Below are 17,926 nucleotides of genomic sequence, written 5' to 3'. Positions count from 1 at the left end.
GTAAATTTCCTACTGCTAATATATCAAAACTTAATTTCGGATTAGTAATATGCATTGCTAAGATCTTCATTTGGACAAGTTTAAAGGTGATTTTCTCAATATTTAGATTTTTTTTGCACCCTCAGATTTTTAAATAGTTGTATCTCGGTTAAATATTGTTCTATCCTAACAAACCATACATCAATTTATTCAGAAAATAAATGGACTATTATTACTGGGTTTGTGGTCCAGGCTCACGTATTTACTTATAATAATTTACAATAATTTATCAAAACAATGTTCCCATTACACATATTTTTCACATATTTTAGTAAGAGTTTTACTTTGAAAATCAGTTTAGAAAATGGTAATAAAATATGACACGAAAAAACACAGTTAAACTGTGTCAGAACAAATTCATCTTGATAACTGATAGAATGGGTATGTAACAAACATTTTACTGGTACATTTACATTTCAAATAATTTAAATAGCATTTATGCTGGTAAGGGTAAGGGTTTTGGCCTGTCCCTCATTAAGATTTTTCACTATGACATTTGCATATGGTTCTAAATATAGTCTCATTGTTAATCAATGTTTTTGCCATAAGCATGCATTTTTTCTATAAAATATAAATCATTTTATTGGTGTCCCCGATTTCATGTCAGCCCTGTTACCCTCATCAAAAACCCTTTTAAAATAATATACAAACAAGTGACTTCATCACCAGGATTCCAACACGTTTCAACACATGAAGCATGTTTCTCTCACTCCTCTATAATGTTCTATTTCTGATGATTTCTGAGGCTTGACTGAGCGGAGACATCATGCAATGTCAATCCTGTTACCATTTTTAAAATGTACATATATACATTTATTTCTTACATTTATTAGAAACTATATCTACAGTAAAATCCTTTCAAAGTGTACAGTATGTGCTTTTGTGAACTTGATAATTAGCTAGAAATTAGGAAATTAGAGTAACAGCGATGACATTGACAGGGCTGACCGTGTTTTTAAAGATTGTCAGTGTAAAACTCACCCTTTAAAGGTCACCCTCGGTATATTATCGAGCTAATGCCTATATCATTCAGTGACACATGAGTTCTAATTAAACTACAGTGTCTAGTAACGCTTGTGTCAGTAACAGTTACAGGGTTGACAAAAATATCAAAACATGAGGTGAAAAATAGCCATAAAATAATAAATCACATAGCCTGAGGTAACACAATATAATTTCTTGTCATTTTAAGGTGCATTCATTTCATGGACATATAAAAAAATAATAATTTCCAAGCAGAAAAAGCACCAATTTCATGAAATGACCCATATATCTATGTCTATCTGAACTCAACACTACTGTAGTTTGGTTAGAAAGATGCAGAAACTGGATAAAGGCCATATCTAACAGCACCAAGAGAAAATATTCTTCAATTCATCACGCATAGTTTTTATCTAAAGCCATTTTCCTAAAGTCATCACTAAATATATTTAACCTGTATTCTACTGCAACAGAGTACATGGAATCCCACGATGCAAAGCGTGTGATCTTCAGCTTCCTGTGTGAAGAGAAAGAAATATCGGTCATGACTGTTAAAGTGACAGTTCATCCAGAAATGATCATTTTGTCTTCATTTACTCTCCCTCATGTGACTCCAACCCTGCAGGACTTACTTTCCTTTGTGGAACACACAAATCTGACACAGCTTCAGTGTGCACATAGTATTTAAAGCAGACGGCCGTGAAGAGATCCAGTGTAGATCTACAGTACTCTGCTCTGCTGGAGACTTGACCTCCACTGCTCCTGATTCGCTCACACAGACTATAAACGCTCTGCTTCACACTGTGAATAAACACGGCTGTTGCTGAGCTCCTCACTGATCATCAGCGCTGGCATGAGAGAACATTGAGCTATCAGCAGCAAACCAGCCACCGGCCCTGATGACATGCAGCTGTGCTGATCCACACACACACACATGTTGGGTTTACATGTTTTGTTGGCGTAATGGTTTTTATGCTGTACAAACCGTACTTTCTATGGCCCTACACCTACCCTACACCTAAACCTAGCCCTCACAGGAGATTGTGCACACTTTTACTTCCTCAAAAAAACTCATTGTGCATGATTTATAAGCCTGTTTCCTCATGGGGACCTAAGAAATGTCCCCACAAGGTCAAAATCTACTGGTATTCCTATCCTTGTGGGGACATTTGGTCCCCACAACGTGATGAATACCACACACACACACACACACACACACACACACACACACACACACACACACACACTGGTATTCCGGTATTCCTATAATTACAGGTTCATTCCATAGGTGTAATGTTTTTCTATTGTCCAAAATGTATCTATTCTGTGATTTATAAGCCTGTTTCCTCATGGGGACCTAAGAAATGTCCCCACAAGGTCAAAATCTACTGGTATTCCTATCCTTGTGGGGACATTTGGTCCCCACAACGTGATGAATACCACACACACACACACACACACACACACACACACACACACACACACACACACACACACACTGGTATTCCGGTATTCCTATAATTACAGGTTCATTCCATAGGTGTAATGTTTTTCTATTGTCCAAAATGTATCTATTCTGTGATTTATAAGCTTGTTTCCTCATGGGGACCAATTGAAATGTTCCGAAAAGTTCAAAATATACTGATTTACTGATACTTGTGGGGACATTTGATCATTTGGTTTGTGTGCGTGCGTGTGTGTGTGTGTGTGTGTGTGTGTGTGTGTGTGTGTGTGTGTGTGTGTGTGTGTGTGTGTGTGTGTGTGTGTGTGTGTGTGTGTGTGTGTGTGTGTGTGTGTGTGTGCGTGTGTGTGTGTGTGTGTGTGTGTGTTAAGAAACAGATACAGAAAACTGATTCTAAATTGACTTTATTCTGATTTGGCAAAAATCATTTTTCACATGTTCATCATTATTTCTTCTATTTTTATGGCCAGTTCACTCGGCACCGACAGATGCAAACCGACACCGACAGACGACCGAGTACAGTACATCAGTACATCACTTCTCAGACACTCCAAGACCCGATGGAAACCGACAGCGACAGACAGTGGTGTAGTGTAGCGAAGTGATAATACTTTGTTACAGTACTTAAGTATTTTTGGGGAGTATCTGTACTTTACTTGAGTTTTTAGTTTCAGACTACTTTTTCTTTTACTCCACTACATTTTCTAATTAAAATGTATACTTTTACTCCGATACATTTCCCTGAAGCATATTCGTTACTTACTACATAATAGTCAGAATCAGGATCTCAGTCAGAATTTCGAGAATTTCGCAAAACTGTATGAAAAAAAAATTCTCACAAAAGTATTGTGTTCTATCTAGAAAGTGTTTGCTCACAAAAATATTGCCTTTCCCTCAAAAAAAGTTTGAATTTGCATTGAAATTTAGTTTTCTTTCTTTTACCTCTTTATTTATCTCAGAAAAAAAGTCAGAATTGCAAGATAAAACTCACAATTCTGACTTTTTTTCTTGCAAATGCGTTTGTATCTCGCATTTCTGACTTCTCTTTAGGAAATTCTGGCTTGTTTTCCAGAATTGCATGATACAAACTCAATTATTAATTTTTTTCCTCCGAACTGGGTGATATAAACTTGCAATTGCGAGAAACAATATCAGAATTGCGAGATATAAACTCAGAATTCAGACTTTTTTTTCTCAGAAATTGATGATATAATCTCACAATTGTGAGAAATAAAGTCAGAATTGCAATATGAACTCTTATTCTGACTTTTTTTTCAGAGAAATGGATGCATTTACTTGTACTTTTACTTTGCAATACTTACATTTAAGATTAAAAAATAATCTTTGTACTTAAGTACAATAAATATCTTTTTTTTAACTTTAAGACTTTTACTCAAGTAATATTCTAAACAGTGACTTCAACTTCTACCAAAGGCGTTTTCTGGTAAGATATCTGTACTTTTACTTAAGTATGGCTTTCAGGTACTTCATACACCACTGGCAACAGACGGCGACAGGGAAAGACTAAAGTGTCTGTCGTGTTTTGTCAGCGTCTGACGGTGAAGTGTGACTTGGCCTTTATATGTCATTGTATGTATATTTTCAGACTATTATTTCCTTTTTCTCAAAAGCTAAAGCTGTGAGAACAAATAAAAATAAACATTTGGTCCTTAAATGTGCAATCTAGGCAACATGGTATTAGAGGGGAAATTAGACATAATCTCACTATCGGCACAAAACACTAAGGAACAGCACTGGGTACAACATGACAGATTCATACTGGGAGAGGTGTGTGTGTGTGTGTGTGTGTGTGTGTGTGTGTGTGTGTGTGTGTCACTGAAGGGAAGCAGCTACAGTACAAGAGCATGAGAAAGATGAAAGCTGCTCTGGTCCAGATTAAAAGACCAGGAAGCGTCGTATGTTTGTGGCGACACTAACGGACAGAGAGAGTCAGACGTGCTCACAGGAAGTCAGGCTAGCGGCTGGAACTAAAGCACTGTTGTGCGCTCGCTGTTTAGTGCAACACACGATCAAAACAAAACACTAGTTCACTTACAGCAGAGTGAGAACTCTAAAGTCATATTGTCCAAAACTAACATCAAACACCTGAGACGACAAACTACTAATGGATTGCTTCTATTTTTTATCAAAAGAATATTCTTTACAGTTATTCAAATAAGTATTGTCACATCTGTGATGCTAGATGTTAGTTATATAATGGGCAAATGTTACACTTTGGTGATTAAAGAAGAAACAAGAGGGACAAAGCTGGAAATCGAAGGTGATATTTTCAGATATTTGATGTTGGTCAGTTTATGCAGACTCAGTTCATGAGGTTTCATCAGTAAAATAACATTAAACCCAATTCACGCCGTTTTGTGAGAATGCAAAAGCACTGAAATGTAATCTCATTTTGTTCCATCAGCGTGTCCCTTCTTGCATCAATGGAAACTCGCCATAGCAACAAAAGTGCTTCTTTCCTATGAGAATATAAAGCCAAAATCAATTCTTCATTGTTTTGTTCTCTGAATATGTCCTTTGGTAATTCTTCACAAGGCTAATTTTGATTTGAATTCTTTTGACTTGCATACTGATCAGGTAATCACTGGCTAACGGTTCGACAAATAGAACGACAAACACAAGTACACAAAACTGGTTAGAAGGATAAAACTGTAGTTCCTGTTTTTCATGTAGAAACTAATTTTCTGCGTAACACACTATGTACAATGCACCATTAGTAGTTTTTTAGGCAGTGTACACTAAATCAACACAGACTCGCTGTGTCCAAAAATCTTTCCAGACTCGAAATGTAATATTCCAGGATGGTGCCCAAGAGACGCCGGGACACATTACATTAGACTCTTGACGTGAACTAAAGTGCAAAAAGATTTGCTGTAGTTCTAACCCTGTGACGAGCGTTTAGTCACTGATATTCAATGACAGAAGCTGTGATGGTAATTCTCGAGCAAACTCAGGTTATGCTTTTATCATCTTCCGGAAATGCTGCTTGTGTTCTGGAGGTGATGATGTTATATGGCTAGAACGGTTTTGATCGTATAAAACATTCTCTCATGTTCTGCTTTTTTTAATCTTTACAAGACTGTGCAAATGCATCTGAAAGTAGTGGCAGTTTTGCAGATACATTCCCTTTAAGACATTTTTGGCAAATGACAGAATTTGCGTCTATTCTGTGAAAGATTAAAAATGTATATATCAGTTCCCTGTTGAAAAGACCAGTGATTATTTTCTGCAAACATCACTTAACGGGTTAGTTTGCCCAAAAATTAAAATTAGCCCATGATTTACTCACCCTCAAGCCATCTTTCAGACGAATTCAATCGGAGTTATATTAAAAACTGTCCTGGCTCTTTCAAGCTTTATCATGGCTATAGGTGGGTGTTTCTCTTCATCAGTCCAAAACAAGTCCAATAAAGTGCATCCATCCATAATAAAAAGTGTGTCTCACATGGCTCCGGGGATGACTAAAGGCCTCCTGTAGCGAATTGATGCATTTTTTGTGAGATAAATATCCATATTTATAACATAATAATCACTTTAATGATTCATTCATCAATGATTTCATACATCATCCACCCACAGCTGCTTCTTTGAACAACAGTGAGCGCAAGTTAGATTAAAGTAATTATTATGTTATAAATATGGATATTTATCTCACAAAAAATGCATCAATTCGCTACAGGAGGCCTTTAGTCATCCCTGGAGCCATGTGAGGCACTTTTTATTGTGGATAGATGTACTTTATTAGACTTGTTTTGACCTTATGAAGAGAAACACTCACCTATCGTCATTATAAAACTTGAAATAGCCTCCGATTGGATTTGTCTGAAAGAAGGGAGTCATATACACCTAGGATGGTTTGAGGATGAGTAAATAATGGGCTCATTTTCATTTTTGGATGAACTAACCCCTTTAAGGGGCTCTGTAGAAAGATGCACTGTGCTGATTATTTAGCACTGTAGTTCCTAACTCTGCTCCTGAACAATGGACATTTTCAATGTCTCCTTTGTCTGACACACCCATTTCAGTTCTTGGATGCTCTACTAAAATGACCTGAATTAGGTGTGTTTGTTTAACGAGACATGCAGATTGTGCAGTGTTGGGATCCACTGTATGTAGAATGTTTTGCTGTCAGCCCACTGCAATTCAAGCTGGTCTTTTCAGCAGGACTACAAAAATATTCCACCTGGCATTCCCAGATGACCTGGATGACCTCACTAGCTCTGCTTCTGAGTCAAACATCTTCTGCTCTTTTGTTTTTACCTTGATTAGTTAGGGTAGATGTTAGACCTTCCCATGGTCAAGACTAGAGAACACCACAGGGAGGGTCCTAAACTCACTATGGATAAAACATGAGCCTTTGTCCAGCGTCCACCTCCCTCCTCACATGTTAGCAGGATATTTTTGTCTCTTTGTCTCTGAATCTCTCTGCATCTGAGGCAAGTCCTGCTCTTTCTTTGCCTCTTTTGTTGAAGTGGCGATGGACTGGGGGACTGGGGAAGAGGACGCAGTGGAAGCAGGAATGGGAGATGGACTTAAGGTAGGAGCGGACAGAACGTTTAATGTCTGAGTCAGGGTAGCAGCTGGCTTCTGTGGCTGCGAAGCAGCAGGGGATGGACTTGATGAAGGAGGAGGTGATGGTGCAGCAGCAGGGGCTTTAGCAGGTTGAGGTTGTGTCTGCGATTGGGTCAGAGCAGGGGTTGATGGTCCACTTTGGGCTGGGGTACTGATGGGAGAGCCTGGGGTCCAGGAACAGCTCAGAGGCTGTGTGGTAGTTGAGACTGCAGGAGGACCAAGAACCTGGCCAGTGGCTGGAATCTGGACAGCAGGACTCTGGCTCAGGGTGGAACTCAGAGGTTTACTCAGAGTCTGGGTGGGAAGCAGACCCTGAATGGAGGTTGAGGTCGGAGTTTGTGCGGCTGCTGGGATCTGGACAGGAGTTGGACAACGACCTTGGGATTGAGTTTGGATGGCCGCTGGTGTTCTAGATTGGGTCGGGGTCTGAATAGGAGTTTGAACAGGGGTTGGGGTTCGAGTTGGGGTGGGGGTTTGAGATGGAGTGATGGTGGGTGGGGAGTTGGTGGTGCAGGATAATGGGGAAGGTGGAGGAGGCGTCTGAGAAGGTTTGCTACGAGCCAAAGAGGCACCGGGTGACGAAGTTGGAGAGGTGGAGGCGGACTGAGAGGGAGACGGAGGGTGTAGGCAAGGAGGAGGAGAGGTTGAAGGAGGAGTAGGTATTGTAGTGCCTGGTTTGCCTCGCTGGGTTTGAGGAACCCCTAGACCAGAAGGTGTGGGCACGAGGGATAAAGGAGGGTTGGTAGAACAAAGAGGGGTTTGCTTTGGGGAGGACGAAAAGGGGGCTAGGGGTGACAGAGCTGATCCTGGAGCAGATGCTGTGGAGGTGAGCGGAGGTGTATGTGTCAGGTGAGAGGGCAACAGCAGAGGGGTCTGTGTTGGTGCCTGTATGGCACCAGGCTGTGGTGCGTTTGAGCTCAAAACACCTGCGCTTCCTCCTCGAGCAAGTCCTGACGTCAAAAGGAAGGGTGCCGGAAGCAGGTTTCCTCCGGATGCTTTACGATGGAGAGGCGGGTGAGGCTGCACAGCCACCCAGCTGCGGTGGGGGAGAGTCGGCTGCGAGGCGGAGAGCAGTCTGGCCTCCTGGGTAAGCCGACCGATCATGGGGAGGCCTTGGGTGCTGCCTCCTCCCACATGACGCAGTAAAGCCTCTTTAGCCCCCTGCGGAGCGGAACCAACCCCACGGCCTTCAACAGACAATGCTGCTGCAGCTGCTGAGGACGGAGGTGCGACTTTATGGATGGGTGATGCTGTGGGCTCTGTGTGCAGGCGGAGACTGTAATGAAGTGTTCTTCCAGCTTGCAGAGGGGCGGACACTGACGACGCAGCCGTAGAAGGGGTTTTTGCAACTCCACCCGCTGGAGGAGCCACACCGACAGGAGTTGGTCCCATAGTGGAGGGCGAGGGTGTAGGGGTAACTCCTCGGGGCGGCAACCCACCCATTACACCAATGAGGGAGCTGAGCGACTGCCGAGGATGTAGTATGGGCGGACGGGGAGGAGATAGCGGGCAGGATGAGGGTGATGGCGAGATGGGAAGAGCAGAGGGAAGGAAAATAGCAGCTCCGAGGGCATGTTGTTGTTGTAGCTGCTGCTGCAACTGTTGCTGCTGCTGTTGCTGATGCATCAAGGCAATGGCCACGTTGGTGGTGGCAGCAGCCGTCTGGAGGGGAGCGTGGACCAGCGGTGCCCAGATCACCGGGTGAGGTCGGGGTGAGACCGTGCCACCTGTGCTGCCTCGGTTGCCTACGGTGATGTCCTGCATGGTGGGCATGCTGTCGTGCTTCACGATCTGCTGGACCAGAACGCTGTCGCAAGAACCCAGGCCGGCGCCTCCCGCTCCTCCGCCACGGCTCCCTCCACCCCGTCCCAAACTGCTGCCCGCTATAGACCCCCCCTGTGAGGTCTTGCGCAGCAAAATCGAGTTCTTCTTACCTGTGAGAGAAAGGAATTCAGAATAGGGTTAGAATAAACAAGGAAAACCACAGACAAAAAATTAAAGGAGTATTTTAATCAAAAGGAGCAGGAAGGTTTTACCAATGCGATCAAGTCTGTCGGCAGCCACCGTCTCAAAGGCTCGTCTCATCATGGGATGCTCTTCCAGAACCTCATTGAAACTGTCCACGCTGAGGGAGTACAGTCGACAGTATGTATCTGATCGGACACTAGCCGTCCTCCGGCCACGCGTCAGCAGACAGATCTCTAAAGGGTTGAGAAACACCACGAGGAGGTTAGCAAGGGATCTATAAGCCAACTAATGTACCTAAATGACCAGAGCAAGACAATTAATCTATTAAGGTCCAATATGTACGTTTTCGCCGCTAGAGGGTGCATATTCAAAACAAACAAAGAACCAAGGCGTTGTTTGATAATGCCGTGATGGAATCATGGGAGTTGTTCCGATGGGAATCAGGTCCATGGATGAGCTGAAGTATTAAAGATTTATTAAGGTCACTGTAGCATGAAGCAGGGTGGGTCTGAAAGTTGTGAAAGCGAAACGATTGCTAATGAAGGACGACTACGATACACGGCTTGACAGTTGACTGCTTCAGCTTCTTCCAGTCATGTGCATGTAGGAAAAGCAGCGCTGTTTTATCATACTAGATACATCTGAGTGTGTTGAAAGTTCTGTTATAAAGCTACTCTGTGTGTTCGTGACCTGTCTAATCAAATGCATAACATATATAAAGGATCTTTGAGGTTTCTATGTTTTCTACAGAATAAAACCAGAAAATCAAGGGTGTATGACGTTATTGTCAGGCGACGCAATGACACGGTCCGTTACAATAGTTAAAATTGCTTATTTCTCTGGATTTAAACATTCTTCGAAACATTTGGGATAAAGTACACAAGTCAGCAAAATATATAACTCTGTTCTAGTGGGTTTTCGATATTTTAATCAAGAAATCTTATTATTACATATTCTGCCTTTAAAACCTGGTTCTGAAGCTCATTACGAAGAGCTGACATAATCACCCCTTATACTCACCTCCAAAGTATGACCCATCGCTGAGCTTGGTCTCCTTGTTTCCACGAGTGAGGACGCTGACCCGTCCATGCTGGATGAAATACATTTTACGGCCAACGGTTCCCTCGCGAATGATGAAGTCATTGGGCTGGAACACCTCAAACTTCAGCTTCGTCAACACTGCCGTCACGAAGTTTGGGTCGGCGTTAGCGAAGAGAGGCATGTTAGCCACCAAGCTACGGCAGTTGAAGCTAACAATTTCCTGTCAGGGTCACATTGCACAAGTAAACACTAATTAGCAGGTTTAAGGTGTAAAATGAAAGAACAAAAACACACTCTTACCTACTAGCAGCTACTACTACAACAATTAGGGCTGGGAAGATAAGTCGATGCATCACAAATCGAAAAATGATTCTGCATCAATTCTGAGATTGTTCCGAATGTGATGCAATTTTCTTTCTCTCAAATCGTTTCTGAGCTTAGTTCTATTTCCTTACACACACTTGGACCTAAAATTATCATTCATAAAGTTTGAAAAGGTTGAAGGAAATTGCAAGGATGTTTACATTAATCATGCATCATAAAAACATTCTGAGACTCAAGCGCTCTTCTTTGTGAGCATTTAAGTGTGCGGTTAAAAACTAGATTGGAGCGCCATCTGCTGTTAAAAACTAAGCTCAGAATTGATTCCAGAGAGAATCATAATGCATTCGGAATGCATCGATTGATCTTCGCAGCCCTAACAACAACAATGTCATCATTTGCTTCAAATATAAACTAAAATTGTCGAAGAATTTCAACCTAATGCATGAAAAGAGCTGAAAAGTAAACATAGGAAGTCATGAGTTTAGCGTGTATGAAGATGACAGACCTCCTTTAAGGGCTCGCTCAGCTCTCCCAGAATGTTGTCCTCGTCAAACATCTTGCCCTGGTATCGGTGTTCATAATACTCGTGGATTTTCTGTCTGACATCCGCTGGAAGCTTGTGGAAGGACATGTACTGCTCCACCTGCTTATACTGGACATCAGACGCTCTCCGTTAGTCAGAACAACAGCAGACCAGACTGCTTCACGAGTTAGATTTAATGGCAATATATTGATGAAGTGATCAGAATGGTTCAGGGCTTTACCTTCTCCTGGTACTGTCGGCGTGAGGAGTCCAGGGACTGGATGAGGGCCGTGGCGTGGCCGATGAACATGGCGTAGCAGGTGGCGCCCACGATCATGCTGAGCATAGTGAGCCAGACGTCCGTCATTCCCTCTGGAGCCTGAGCGCCGTAACCGATGCACAGCATGTGACTCATGGCCTTAAACAGAGCGTAGGAGTACTGCACGCCCCACGTGTCGTTCTGAAACGCAGATCACACCACAGACTGTTACGACACACCATATGATTGATGCTTGAGCCTCATCACTCACAGACGGATTCATGCTGCCATCAGAAACACTCTGCATGTGACTCACAGCGCTGGGGTCAGTTTGGGAAAACATGTTTATAATAAGATGATCCATACGCCTTAGTTTACTGACACTGGAAATATGATCAATTCTTTTTGTTTTTTATTTGTTATCTCCTTTTAAGCCTGTCTCCACCACTAAATAAAAAATAAAAAAAAGTGAATTGCAACTTTTTATCTCAATTGCGAGTTTACATCTCAGATTCTGACTTTTTTTTCCTCATAATTGCATCTTATAAACTCGCAATTCTGACTTTTTTCAGAACTGTAAGATATAAACGCACAATTGCGAGTTATAAAGTCCAGTTCTGAGGACAAAAAAAAGACTGATATGTTCACAGAATTGCTAGTTTATATTGCAGAATTCAGACTTCATTTCTCAGAATTGTGAGTTTATCTCTCACAATTTTGTTTGTATCACGCAATTCTGAGAAAAGGAAAAATATTTGATTTTACATACAAAAAGCACCAATTTCCATAAGATTCCAAACGTTAATTCCCTTTAAAACTCAAATAGAATAAAAAAATACTGTAAAAAATGCATTTGTGACCCAGTCTTAAGTAGCACGGGTATATAGCAAAAGCCAACAATACATTGTATGGGTCAAAATTATCCATTTTATGCCACAAATCATTTGAATATTAAGTAAAGATCATGCTCCATGGAGATATTTTGTCAATTTCCTACTGTAAATATATAAAAACTTGTATGCATTGCCAAAAACTTCAGGCGATTTTCTCAATATTTAGATTTTTTTTTTGCATCCAATCAGTGTTATTTTAGTATCAGTGAGGAATTATTATATTTTTTTAACTAGATTTTTTTTGTATTTTCTGCTTACATGTTCATTTTAGTCTTAGTAATTTTGTCGTGTTTTTGATTATTAGTTTTTGTTGTTTTAATTATGTCTATATAATTGTTATTCATTTTTATTTTAATTTGAAAAAGTAATGAAATGTTTTAAATGTTTTTCAGTTTTAGTTAACTATAATAACCCTAAATCAAAGCACTTAGGGTTAGTGAGTCCAGTTTAGAAATTAGAAATAAATCAAACAATAAATTTAAATATAAAACCTCTAAGGTTCCTTCAGGTATTAAAGGTCAGAATTAATATTGAATGCATAATGAAATCAAACTTTAATAAACAGCAGTGATTCTCTCTCAATCTTTCATTCTCATGTGTGTCTGTAGATTATAAACCGTCCGTCCAGCGGTTCATACGCTTTTAAGGTACGCAGTGTTTATGTGTAAGAGATCTCCCCTTTGGTTTCTCCCAAGGAATCTTCCATACCGTCAAGGAGATTTTCCTGCCCCTTTCACATGGGATTCAGCGGAGAATCACAAAGAGCTTCATGTTGAATGTTGTGATTGATTACATCATCAATGACCTTCATTCTGATTCGTCTGAAACACAGTTTGATGGAAAACTTAATAAACTAGTGTCTTTAAACACAACTCTTAGAGACTGACACTGATGCTGAAGTAATGTTCTGTGTGTGAGCGCGTGTGTTTTATGTGAATGAGGCTGCGGCGCGTCGCACGCTATGTTTATCTCTCCTGTGCTCAAGACTGACATGATGGAGACAAATATAGCTCAGCTCAGATCTGCCGCTCTCTGGGGAACTCTGGGCATCAGCTGCCTAGCAACCGTCACCACGACAACAGGAGGAAACCCTGCTGCTGTGAGTCAGCGATTCAACCTGTGTGTGTGTGTGTGTGTGTGTGTGTGTGTGTGTGTGTGTGTGTACCTGGTATTTCCTACATTATGGGGACCAAGTATAGGAGGAAACAAGAGGTCAAAGGGTAAGGGTTAAGGTAGGTTTAGAGTAAAGGGTTAAAAAATCCAGTTTGTAAAACAGAAAAACCATTACGCCTATGGAATGAACCCATAATGATACCGGTAACACTTTCTATGAAGCCTGTATTTATAATGCATTATAAGGACATTCTTAATGCATTATAATGCATGCATAATGCCTTATAAACACCATTATAATATGTTATATAATTTTATAAATAATCATAGCAACAGTTACAATGCACTATAATACTTACCTTTTTGTGCTTTAACTTTAACTTTAACTTTGATGAGTACAATGCATTATAACACCAGATGAAGACTGCATTTACAATGCATTATAAGGGCATTCTTAATGTATTATAATGCATAATAAGAACATACATATAAGAACGTCCTTTAATGCATTATAAATGCAGTCTTCATCAGGTGCTATAATGCATTATACTCATCAAAGTTATAAGCATAAAAAGGTAAGTATTTTAGTGCATTGTAACTGTTGCTATGATTATTTATAAAATTATTTAACATATTATAATGCTATATTATAAGGCATTATGCATGTATTTTTATGCCTTAAGAATGTCCTTATAATGCATTATAAATATAGGCTTCATAGAAAGTGTTACCGGAATACCTGTGTGTGTGTGTGTGTGTGTGTGTGTGTGTGTGTGTGTGTGTGTGTGTGTGTGTGTGTGTGTGTGTGTGTGTGTGTGTGTGTGTGTCCTGTTTTTAATTAGAGCTATTTCTTAATGTCGCCTCAATATTCCGACAGGACAAGCAGGCGCATGTCTAAGCGATCAGACAGTGCAGAAACACACAAATACACAGTTTAATTGACGTTCCACTGATGTCATGCTGGAATCACCAAAATAGTGGAAAGTTCTGCCTTCTTCTAATTGATGTCATTAAAAAAAACAGTCAAAGCAGCTGCAGACCAGGGTTGCCAGGTCTGCAAAACAAAACCTGTCCAGCTCATACGGAAAACTAGCCCAATCATGAAAACGACTATCAATACGTCTCCAAAATCACAGTCCAGGAAGTCAAAACATGCATCCATTTAACTGCAACCCGAAAAAACTGGACCAGAAAAAACAGCCCACACTAGCAGTATTAAAGTACTTGGTATTTTAATACTTGGCAACACTGCTGCAGACACACATCATCATTGTCATTTCATTACCAGATGTGACCAAGCACAAACACTGTAAAAAAGTCTTATTTAGTATTTTTGGTCTTGTTTCCTTTTTAAATATTGTTAAATATTTTGACTAGAAGCGAGACAAAATATAAAGTATTTTATTTTTATTCTTTATTATTTTATTGTTTTGTGAATATAAAGGTAAATTGATATTAGTGCTGGGCAATGATTAATTGTGAATAATTGCATCCAAAATAAAAGTTTTTGTGTATTTAGGTATACACTGCTGCTCAAACATTTTTAAAAAAGTCTCTTATGCTCATTAGTTCAAAGTTCCATTTATTTGATCAAAAAAGCAAATATTATTAAGTATTATTGCAATTCAAAATATTTTTGTTAACTTTAATATATTTTAAAATGTAATTTATTTCTGTGATGTAACGCCTCATTACTCAGTCTTCAGTGTCACATGATCCTTCAGAAATCATCCTTGATTTATTACTTTTATTATCAATGTTGGAAACAGTTGTGCTGCTCAATATTTTTTTTGGAACCTGTGAGGCTTTTTCAGGATTCTTTAATGAATAAAAAGTTAACAGGAACAGCATTAATTCAAAATAGAAATATTTTCTAACAATATAAGTCTTTACTATCACTTTTTATCAATTGAAAACATCCTTACTGAATAAAAGTATTAATTTCTTTCAAAGACAGAAAGAAACAAAAAATGTACTGACCCCAAACTTTAAACAAGGTGTTTATTGTTACAAAAGCTTTGTATTTTAAATAAATGCTGTTGTTTTGTAATGTTTTATTTATCAAATAATCCTTAAAAAGTATCAGTAAAAATTAAATTAAATCAGTATATTCATCATGTGACACTAAAGACTGGAGCAATTATGCTGAAAATTCAGCTTTGCATCACAGAAATAAATAATATTTCAAAGTATATTAAAACAGAAAACCACTATTTTAAATTGCATTAACATTTCACAATATTACAGTTTTTTCTATTTTTAATCAAATAAACGCAGCCTTGATGAGTCTCCTTTGAAAAGCATTAAAAGTCTCACTGATGCCAAACCGTATATAAATACACACACACATGCATGTATATATTTAAGAAAAATATGTTGTTTAAATATTAAATATATTTATATATAATATACATTTTATGAATAAAATACTTTGTAAATGTTTTCAAAATCTATACTGTAGACTACAGTTTACGATACAGTACACACACATAAACAAAACAATGCAGGTTACTAGCATGAAGTAGATTACTAAAGCGGTCTGTAGTGATGAAGAATCAGTGTGAATCCATGTGCATAATGACTGTTGCTATAGAAACGAATCATCTCTAAGTCCAAGGACATGAAGAGCTCAGACCTGAATTCTGACTCGGAATCGTCTCATAATTATGCTAATTCTGACATGAGACACGAACACAGATTTCTACAACTCTATGAATGAATCAGACACTCACACTCGGTGTCATCAGCATGATCTTACAGTTAAACACGATGACTTGAAACTACTCTTTGATATGCAGATATGTTGAATACACAGAAGAGCATCAAAACAGAGTCATGCTGCTCCATAGGTCTCTCTCACACACTCTAATCTCACACAAATCCGCTGTTCATGCTGTGAGGACAGTGTTTGAGCACCTCATGTGAGCTCCAGACAATCCTGTGATCTGACTGACAGAGTGTTTGTGAAACCTGTCTGAAAACAGCCATTATACAGGAGAGAGGCTCTCACCACCATGTTGTTTTTGGAGACCCAGCAGTCCGGCGGGAAGTCCTGCAGCATCGGCACCAGGAACTGCAGACATCCGTCCCAGTGACACAGCAGCAGCATCATGCCGATCAGATTGACGATCCGCACCATCGCGCTGGCCAGGTCATAGGTCATGTGGAAGATCTGCGCAAAACACACTCATGTCATCAAACCTTCATTTATGCACATTTAACACACAATCACAGTTATTCTGGTCAGTAATGAGACCATTAATATTTAACACAGATACTCACAGATCAAAAAAAGTAATAGATTTAAAATGCATTAATTTCATACCAAGTATAGTTCAAGTCTATTACAGTTTTTTACAGACGCTAGGACACATTTCTCAATACTTAGGTCACTTTTGCAAAACTCTTCACACAGTGAGCACAACAGAAGTCTATGTGGCTAAACTGAGGATCAATTATCATTGTTTTGGCACAAAATGCATTCAATGACTACATCTCTCAAATTTCATGAATTCTTTTCTCACTCAGACACAACAACTGCCAAAAATCTTTGTACGTACAGGACATTTTGCACGTGCTTACATACTGTTTTCAAAACTGTTAAACTTACGTTCAAAACAATAACATAATGCAAAACTGAATAAGACAGCAAAATTCAACAGCAATATTTTATTGAAACATATTTCAAATCTATAAATGCGAGTAGATTAGCATTACTATTGTATCTGTATCAGTGGATGGTGTGTATACAAATTCTTGTATTTTGGAATTACTTAGTGCAAAAAAATAAAAATAAATAAACAACATAAAATATTGAGGAATTCTGCATCATGTCTGATTCATTCCAGTAACATATATTGCAGTTATAAACAATATATATTGCAATTATAAACAGAGATGTGTCCTTGTTTTACACAAGAAAACACTGCATAATGCTACATGTTGTTAGTGTTTTTTAGGTCATTGTTTTGTGGGTGACAAAGTGTGTTTGTCGGCTGTCAACCTTTGCTAGTGTTCTGGAAGAATGAGTTTATTTGAGACCTGAATAAAGTGTTTTGGTAGATGTAGTGCATTTTGAATGTGAAATGAACTGCTTTGCCAAGCTGAAAGTCGGTTAGGAGAATTGTGTGAAGAGTTATGCAAAAGTGACCTAAGTATTGAGAAATGTGTCCTAGCGTCTGTAAAAAACTGTAACATATTGACTGACATATTGCTCAAGACTTACTGATATAAAAATTGCAATTAAACTTCATTTAGGAATACTACTATTCGTAATTAAGTTGAAAAAAAAAATACTTCAATTGGTAACACCTAAAAAATTTAAGTTGATCCAGATGTTCACTTATGCAGTTGAATTAAGTTAGTCTAACGTAAGTATTAGAACTGAATGAACTAAAATTATGTAAGTGTGATTGACCTAGGAAAATTAAGTTAACAAAATGAAATAAATTAAGTTGAAAAAACATACATTTTTTAGGTGTTACCGATTGAAGTAATATTTTTAAGTTGATCCAACTGTACATTTTTCCAATGTATTGTTAAGCCTAAAATATGTTTTAATGTCACTGTTGATGTGGATTATATGATTTTTTTTTTAAATAATTTTGGTCTGTAAATGCAAAATATTTAAAGATACCTAAAGTCTACTTGGAATAGTTCCACTTTAGCAAAATCAAATATACTTAAGTACACCTTTAGTTGGACTTCAGCACTACTTCCGCACAATTAAA

The 17,926-nt window shown here is 39.0% G+C and overlaps 1 protein-coding gene across 1 annotated transcript in view; it reads right to left on the bottom strand.

Moving 5' to 3' along the window:
* Window positions 1-6,019: 6,019 nt before the first annotated feature.
* LOC141342312 (uncharacterized) overlaps window positions 6,020-17,926 on the bottom strand; it is a 14,466-nt gene continuing 2,559 nt past the window's right edge. The window contains exons 3-8 of the mRNA XM_073846739.1: window positions 16,207-16,368; window positions 11,173-11,391; window positions 10,914-11,060; window positions 10,064-10,304; window positions 9,112-9,276; window positions 6,020-9,009 (exon numbers count right to left, since the gene is read on the bottom strand). Coding sequence (XP_073702840.1) covers window positions 6,884-9,009; window positions 9,112-9,276; window positions 10,064-10,304; window positions 10,914-11,060; window positions 11,173-11,391; window positions 16,207-16,368 — 3,060 coding nt within the window. The 3' untranslated portion in view covers window positions 6,020-6,883. The remainder of the gene's footprint in view (window positions 9,010-9,111; window positions 9,277-10,063; window positions 10,305-10,913; window positions 11,061-11,172; window positions 11,392-16,206; window positions 16,369-17,926) is intronic.

Source organism: Garra rufa, chromosome 9 (assembly GCF_049309525.1).
Source record: "Garra rufa chromosome 9, GarRuf1.0, whole genome shotgun sequence".
NCBI classification, from domain to species: domain Eukaryota; kingdom Metazoa; phylum Chordata; class Actinopteri; order Cypriniformes; family Cyprinidae; genus Garra; species Garra rufa.
Note: the sequence above shows the minus strand (reverse complement) of the source record. Positions and strands in the feature narration are given on the sequence as shown.